At 33.2% G+C, this 8,541-nt stretch overlaps 1 protein-coding gene across 1 annotated transcript; it reads right to left on the bottom strand.

The window, feature by feature from the left end:
* Positions 1-1,028: 1,028 nt before the first annotated feature.
* On the bottom strand, positions 1,029-8,142 carry LOC106102674 (peroxidase-like). Its single transcript, XM_013282225.1, has 12 exons — positions 7,368-8,142; positions 6,770-6,909; positions 6,264-6,431; positions 5,765-5,952; positions 5,214-5,409; positions 4,843-5,043; positions 4,395-4,539; positions 3,811-3,967; positions 3,317-3,484; positions 2,098-2,296; positions 1,613-1,718; positions 1,029-1,240 (listed from the first exon to the last, which is right to left on the bottom strand). Exons 1-12 carry the CDS (start codon positions 7,496-7,498, stop codon positions 1,102-1,104), a joined length of 1,938 nt encoding a protein of 645 aa, XP_013137679.1. The 5' UTR covers positions 7,499-8,142; the 3' UTR covers positions 1,029-1,101.
* Positions 8,143-8,541: the final 399 nt, after the last annotated feature.

The raw sequence follows: 8,541 nt of genomic DNA, 5'->3' as shown, positions 1-8,541 counted from the left end.
ACAATTTCGGAGTGACAAATCACGAGACCTTATTTTAGTTTACTTACACTGCCCACCCTTTTCGTAAAGAAAATGATAGGAAGGAAAGGTAAAGCGGAAATGAGAATGCATGGGAAGGGAAAATATTCCGAGGTTGTTTTAGGAAAGCATCACATCTGCAATTGCAATATTTGAGCCGAGTTCGTTTACCTTATAATGTAAAAAAGACTAATACAATTAAAATACTATCAAGTTAGATTAAGAGTAAGATTTGCAAGTCACTATCGAGATTATTCACTACTGACAAGTCCACGAATTAACCACTAATAGAGTTGTGAACATAGATTAATTTAATTAAATACTCTGACAATGGCGAAAAGTAGATACATGTGATAAAATAAACATTTGACTCTAACGTTAACAGTTTATGTGCTCTATTGTGCAAAATTATACTTTATTCTATAGCTAATTGAATACATCTATTCTAGATATTTTGATTCACATGTCATCTGATTTAAGAAAAAAAAACTATAGGAACAATAACATCGCACAGGTAGTTAAATACTTCTTGGAAGAATGTCGAAACTTTTTTAAATTCCACTTTTATGTACAACTAGTTATTGAAATTTTCTTTTCATCACATGTAAATAAACACGTGAAAGTTCAAAGTATCAACTCTATGTGAATCCTTAATTAACACTTGAGTAGTCAGTGTTACCAACAACTGGATGTAAGATTTCAATCTCTTGATTGCCTCGTGTCGTGTAATTAGTGCACGTAATAACACGGACTAGTGGTCTGTGATCACTGTTACTGGATTTTAAACTGCGCTTAAGTTTACTAACGACTTCTGATATGCAAATTATGTATTAAAGATATGATTATGTATAAAGATTGTGATGTGACAATTTTATTCAACTCTGATGTGCTTAAAATTACAGAAAAAGCATGTTGTAAAAAAATATCAAACTGTAATTTTATACTTTATTAAATAATTATATGATAACGCTTACTTCTAATACAAGAACAACTAGTTATTTAAAAATTTTAAAATAAGTATGTTGTAAAATCAGATGTCTATTATAACAACACTTACAATCACCATAATTAAAAACACAAATATTACGTGACATGTATGTAAAATTCATTAGATTTTTCACGGCCAAATTCAATAGATTTGTCTTCAGTCTTGTAACAATTTTTGTCGTACCAACTTGTTAGATCCGCGCCCGGTATTCGGGAACAGGACACTGGGGCATTGCTGAATAGTAAAGAAATGAATGTTAAATCATAGTGATCTGAGTGACGTTGCTTGAATGATAACGGGCATGTCATTCACAAGTACGTACATTCGTTCGTATCCTCGTAACAGAGCAGAGACTATCACGAATATTTGTAAGAACATTTTCGTAACGACATCGACAAAAGTGTACTATAATGCACCGACAAATCTCACACAATTATTGATATTACGAATACATTATCGCAATGTATACAATTAGTGATAGACCCTCAGGCCTTTTTTTAAATTAATTCAATGTTATACGTTTCTCTTGAACCATTAATCCTGATAACGACATTTACACAATTATTTTTACTCTTAAATATTAATTTATGATAAAATATCACTTACTATGTCTGTACGTTGAGAAAAGCCTGCGGTTGTATGTATTTGATCCCCTCAGCATTATCACACGCGAGGCGAGCTAAATTCGTTTTCTTGATCTCTTGTAATTGGCCTGAAAATATGAACACTTTTTTTATATCATAGTCAATAATTACGAGTACAGTCGGAAGAACAATTATGTTCCGGATATGAACACGCCTATTGTTTTGCTTGTCGGTTTTAACTTTCGATTACACATTTTATTTATGAATGTACACAACATTTATCGAGGATTACAAGTACAAATATTACATTTAAATAAATGTAATTTTTGTAATTGTTTAAAATAACCTTTTAAGGATTGCATTTACGAGGTAGAAAAAAAGTAATAAAACACAATTATCCTTGTAACATTATAATATGGGTATTTTAATCTTTTTTTCTATGTCAGTATTTTCTAGGTGTAAATTACTGCCATATGATTAATAAAGAAACAAATAAAAAAAACTTACGTGGTGTAAAACTATGATATTGATCTCCCCTTTCAAACCAATATCTATCTCCAAATCTGTATACGTTCATTTGTCGCGCCATTATACAAAATAATGTCGGTCCAACAAATGTATTTTTAATGTAATTTTCACTCATTATACCAGCCAGCAAGTCAACATCATCTACGTCTTCATATAAATGCTTTAATAGTTCCACTTTCTAAAAACAAATGCAATTTTACTGTTTTATGAACATCATTATTACTACAAGCTAATTCATAAGAGTGTCTTGGACATTTTCACAAGATTCCACTCGACATTTCTGAAAGGAGACTTATTCAAGCTAATTCCATTGAATCTTAAAGTTTGGTAGTAAAGAATGATCAGTTATTTTGCCATTTGCCAGCTTAGAACAGCTCATATAATATACTTTTAATGCTTAAACACATTGGATATATGAGAAACGAACCCTCGTTCGTTTACCCAACTCAACCGTAAAACAACGATCACATTTCAAGTATGAGCTTAATTAAAATAACTTTTTGATATGAGCGTAACGAAGCGTGTAATTTAAAAGGTCAATTATTTTAAAAAGCAATTCATTGTTTTAATGAAAATAACGAGAGTGGTTAATTGCAACAAACAATTGCATAATATAGGAGCGTCGGTGGCTCAATGGTTTAAGCACTTGACTTGTAATCTACAGGTCTTAGAATCCTGCCGTACCAATGTGATATTCGATTTTTCGAATTTTCATATGTACATAATTTACCCGACGTTCTTACGGTGAAGGAAAACATCGTGATGCAACCTACACATATCAGCAAATAAATTCAAAGATATGTGTGAAGTCAATCAACCCGCACTGAGCCAGCGTGGTTGACTATGTCCTAGTCACCCTAACTTTAGGGTAGGCTCCGAGCCCCTCGGTGAGGACGTATAGTGAGCTGGAGATGATGATTGCATAATATTAAATGAAAATAAATACTGTGTTCTATCTTATATGCAGCTAATATTACAAATGTGAAAGTTTAGATGGATGGATTTTTTTAGAGTTTGTAGCCTAAACGGCTGAACGGATTTCGATGTAATTTGGCATAGATGTAGAGGAGTCTGGAAGAACACATAGGTTACTTACATTTGTTTTTTTTTAATTCCGCGCGGACGAAGTCACGAGCGAAAGCTAATTCTATGTAATTTATTACATTTAAATATACATATACTTTTCAATAGTGCTTACCTCTATATCGATAACATCCGCGAAATCTTCAAAAGTCTTTGCCGTTTTCAAACCGCATATATTTCTGTATTCATTGTACCCTCTCATACCTAAATCCCTGCTTCTTTGTATATCACTTGCCGTTTGGTCGTAAGCCTTTTGTAAATTACCGAAGTAACGTTCAGAAATCTAAAAGTAAACACTATTTTTAACATTACGTCCGATCCTAATTACTGACCTTTCTCAACCATTCTTGATAAAAGAAACATAAAAAGGTGGTCTCGGCAAACAAAAACATGAGAAAGGAAACTATCCTTTTTTCTGTTTATATTCTCCTGTCTAGTAAAAATATACTATGCATCTGCAATTTTATGTTCTTGAAAGTTTTTATTGGTACCAGTCACTTCGTTATTTGGATAATATCGGGTGTATTGTTATTCTTTTGTCATCTTCTATAAAACAATTTGATGTTCATTTGTTTCGGAAGCCGTTAATTTTTGTGTTGATTTTATTACCTCTGGATCCTGAATATCGTCCATTTTAGCAGCATTCTGATAGAAAGTACCGCGATTTATTTCTTCAAAATTTCCATTCTGTTCTAAAAGGTCTTGTCTGAATAGACTATCACTGTAGGTTAATTCATCTACATAGTTGTAATTCTTATCGTATTTCCTAAAACAAATCAATAAATCAAAACTGTACTTATAATAGAAAAAACAAAACAATTACTACAAGCACATTAAATACAAATAGATTATTGGTAAGAGAATTACAAGTCATTATGATAAAAAAAAATTACAGATATTCTGAATAAAAAATGTGTACATAAAACAACCATGGTAGGAAAATTATTCGATACTATAGAAGGCTTTTTGTATTAGCCATGACTTAAGTTTATTTTTAAATGACACGAGACTGGTAGCCGCTGTGACGTGGTCCGGCAGGCGGTTGTAGATGGCGGGCCCCATGACGTGCGTAGTTTATATACATAGTATAAACATAATGCACTCGTTTTATTGATTACACTTTTATTGGAAGATCGAAGACGAGACCAACGCTTTGAATTCTTTATGAACAGAAGACGATAAGCTACACTTACTTTATTCTTCCATCAATTAATGTATGAAAGAATCTTGTCGCAATCTCGTACTCCGCGAAGACCAGAGGTATCGCGGTTTCATCGTACGCACTCACTTGAGACTTCCGATTAGATATTAACCCATAACTAATCATATTTCTTCTATCTGTAATAGTTTAAAAATCATTAAATGACATTAAATTAGTATCTCAGAAGAATCTAATAAATTAACTGGCGAAATCAGTAGTTTAACGGTTACTAAAGCTGGTCCTAAAGTAGATTTATTACACTAATTCAACACTAAGGGTGTACTTTTATGAACAATTAGCTCAGCACGTCGCAGTTCCTTTTCCATTTAACATTAGAGCTGTACAAACTATGTTCGTGTCAGAACAAATACAACATAGTTCTGTGTAGAAACAAACTTGACTGCAGCCAGACTAGAACTTACATGTTAACAGAATCTTACCTAACAAGAGCGGTAGAAGCTCGTACAAGAATATATTGGTCGCTGTCGCCACATTTATTTGACGGGCGACTTTAAAAAGCCGGTCGTCCTTCCAGCATGGATTTAATTCGTGTAGAATTTTAGCAATACGATTATGTTCCCTCATGAAAAATATGGTAAAACTGGTCGTTCTTAAATCGAAATTACCAACCTCTGGAAAACCTATAAGAACACAAACAATGAAACTGAGTAACAAAAAAAGGTAACTAAATAAATTTATCGTTAGGTGTTTTGATCTTTTGTTGATGCAGTAAATAAATTGTCTAAAAGAATCATAAAAAATTATTCTAATGCTATTCGGACGGAATTATTTTATTACGAAAATATCTTACCAAAGGTATAACAGTTGGTTTCATTCCCCACATTCTGAATACATAACTTTTTGGTTAGGTTTACAAGAGGCACATTACGTCCTTTTCTTTCTTCCATTAATAAAAGACCATTTTCCCATTTTCTTACTAAATTCATTGATCGCTCATCAACTCCGTAGATTGTTGATAAATCTATTAGCGGCGTTTGTAAGTTAATCTAATCAAGAATAAAAATAAAGGTATTTAACTTAAATGTTGCCAGCATTCAAAATTATTATTTAATAATAACATTAATCGTTAATAAAAATAAGAATCACTTTGCGCTGTTAAATCATACTTCCTAGTTCATACTAGTATTATAAATGTGAAAGTTTAGATAGATGGATGGATCGATGGACGTTTCGTAGAGTTTGTACCCTAAACTGCTGAACGGATCTTAACGAAATTTGGCATAGATGCAGAGAATAGTCTGGAAGAACACATAGGCTACTTAGTTTTATTTTTTAATACCACGCGGACAGAGTCGCGGGTGAAAACAATATTATAACAATCACAGTACAAAATATACCAACATGTTCAGGTAGCATTGTCTCTGAGAGACAACCGATGTCTTGAAATGTTTCCGCACGAGAAAAATTGAGACATCGTATGTCTGTAACTTTAAGGTAAGGGTCATTGTCTGGTACTTCTATCGGCATGCAGCGAGGGTCCTTTGCCTCCGTTTGATGGCAACAATCCTTCCCCTTTGTGAGATAATCAACTGAAGTAAAATAAAAAGATATATCTATAATGCAGCGAAAGCATTTATGTATACTTTGTTAATATTTTACGACTGTTTCTATATTTGATATTTAAAAGTTGGACCTGTAACGTTTATGATTCACTTTCTTCCAAAATTTTTTTACTACAAAGACCATAAAGAAACGCAAAAAAAACAAAAATTTTAGACTATACTAATGTAAAATAGTGTACAATATTAAATTCTTAAATCGATTTAACTTTTAATCAATCTTATGATATTAGGTTTGAAAATTGAAATATTTTGTAAAACAAATCATTCCTCAATCTTACTTGGTTCAAATAAAACGCTGACATCTCTGTTGATAAAATCTAAATAGTGAACAGCGGCGACATTGAATGTAATCTTGTCGGTGACACGACCCGTACTCTGCAGGAATGTCCGGACCTGCCTCGCTGAGGGTAGCGGTTTCCCATTCTTACTGAGTCTTACATCACCATCTGTATATAAATGCATATTATTCAAACATTTAAGTAGCACGGCCTAATATTTACCCCTTTACTTTCCCACCATTCTTATACGGAAAGGAAAAGTGGATTTAACGGTGAATGAGACGTAAAGGAAAGGGGAATATCCTCTTTATGTGCGTCTCCTTCTCCATTGATAAAGGGTAGGCAACGCATCTCAAATTGCGAATGTACATCGGCTTCCTTTTCTCGGCGAATTCAGTTGGCCACTTTCTCGTTTGCCACCTTATAGTATAAAAACGGATACACGAATCGCTGTGTAGAACACAATTCTAGATGTAACGTGCCGACTTCACCAAATTGGTACTCACTTTCAGCATAGTCAGGTTTCAACAGTCTTGCGTAAGGTCCCTTAGCAGCACCCAATGATGGATATTTATAATTATTACAAGTACCGTCAATTCTACTGCCTTCGTGGGGAACACACGGTTTAATGTATATCGTACAAATTCTGCAAATAATGGAATTTTTTATCAAAGTAATTTAACAAAAATAAACCAAATCTATGAAAAATACACGAATAGGTATCTATCACTATAAATGCGAAAGTTTCGATGGATGGATGGATGTTTGTTAGAGTTTGTAGACTAAACGGCTGAAAGGATCTCCATGAAATTCGGCGCAGACGTAGAGCATACTCTGGAAGAACACATAGGCTACTTTTTATCCCGAAAATAGTTACGGGTCTCGTAGAATTCATTAATATTAAATATTTTAGTTTGTAATTTAATAAGAATTGGTCGAAGGTGATAAAGTAGTGGACAATAAGCAAAGTAATTTATCACCAGAAGTAGTAGCCGTATCTTCTAATTTTGACCACCTTTACTTATTCCCATCACAATCTAGATAACTTAGTGGCTGTTGGAGATATACTGAAGCGTAATTGTTTTATTCATTTTTTAAACTTACGATGTCGCATTTGATAGTCGAAGCTCCTTCAATCTTTCACCATCGACCGTTTCTCCACTAAATCTATCGTATTGTAAACACTCTGTATAATCAATCGAGATTAGTATTAACGTATACACTAAACGATTCATTTTGTACAACTCTCTTCAACGATACAAACCAGAATAACGAATAAAATAGATTATCGCAATATTGTCGGTAAGTTGCTTCCTTCCACTTCTATGAACAAAATCATTAAAATTAAAATTACCTCACTTCCCCGTGTGGGAAGTAAACAATTCTGTTAACGTCGGTTATCGTTTTTATTGTTGAATACGCAATCGAATTAATATCGAGTAAATAATCGATATCTACAGGAAACATTTGTAGTAGACAAAAAAGTGTATATTGACAGCGTCGATATTAAATGTTGAGATCGGTAGGCTTAGTACGATTAGTTACGAATCGATTCGTATCGTAATCGACACTCGTATGAGATGGACAAATCCATCAGAACTGCAGTAAATTGTGAACTAAAACTCTGTTTTATCGCTAAGGAATAAAATATTCAACATACGAAAAAGATGTATGTAGGTAAGTTTAATCAATCAAACGTGACGAGCCAACGTTGTGACGTCACAAAGCTTTGAACTTTGCTGTCTGACGTCACAAAGTCTGCAGCGCTAATTGCCCACAAGCTCGGCCGGTTACAGTTCAGCCATAACGTTCCACGCAACTATTGATATACTGCACTTTAAATGCTAAACTGCAATTTTTGTTTAAATCCCTAGCGATATTTATTGTAAATCTATACTGATATAATAAAGCGTAAACACACAATACTTTGTGGCGTAAGATGTCAGCAATTAGAGCATATTTTTGAATAACTATTATTTTAATGAAAAGCCCTACACTTACATCACGCTTTAGGCTATATATTTTCACGACATTAAACTTCCCCTAAGTTATAAAGTAAATATTTTGGATAAAAACCCTTATGTGGGAAAGAGACCATAAGTTGCTGCCAACATCAAGGACGTTTGTAATTGATAATTTGACAGATGTAAACAATAAAATAAAATTTTCAAATTTCCATGCGAATGAAGTCGCACGGGACAGCTAGTTGTAAATATATTAGATTATTATTAACAAATTTTAGGTAAACAAGGCTTATGTTAGGAAGTGACTTTTAACA

This window comes from Papilio polytes, unplaced genomic scaffold (genome assembly GCF_000836215.1).
Source record: "Papilio polytes unplaced genomic scaffold, Ppol_1.0 DF823912.1, whole genome shotgun sequence".
Classification (NCBI taxonomy): Eukaryota; Metazoa; Arthropoda; class Insecta; order Lepidoptera; family Papilionidae; genus Papilio; species Papilio polytes.
Note: the sequence above shows the minus strand (reverse complement) of the source record. Positions and strands in the feature narration are given on the sequence as shown.

Excerpts from the sequence above, each read along its gene's own strand:
- LOC106102674 (XM_013282225.1), bottom strand. The coding sequence starts at position 7,498 with ATGAATCGTTTAGTGTATACGTTAATACTAATCTCGATTGATTATACA. Across the intron at positions 6,910-7,367 it reads CGACTATCAAATGCGACATC|AATTTGTACGATATACATTA; the intron begins GTAAGTTTAAAA and ends CATTATTTGCAG. Across the intron at positions 1,719-2,097 it reads ATATCATAGTTTTACACCAC|GCCAATTACAAGAGATCAAG; the intron begins GTAAGTTTTTTT and ends TCATATTTTCAG.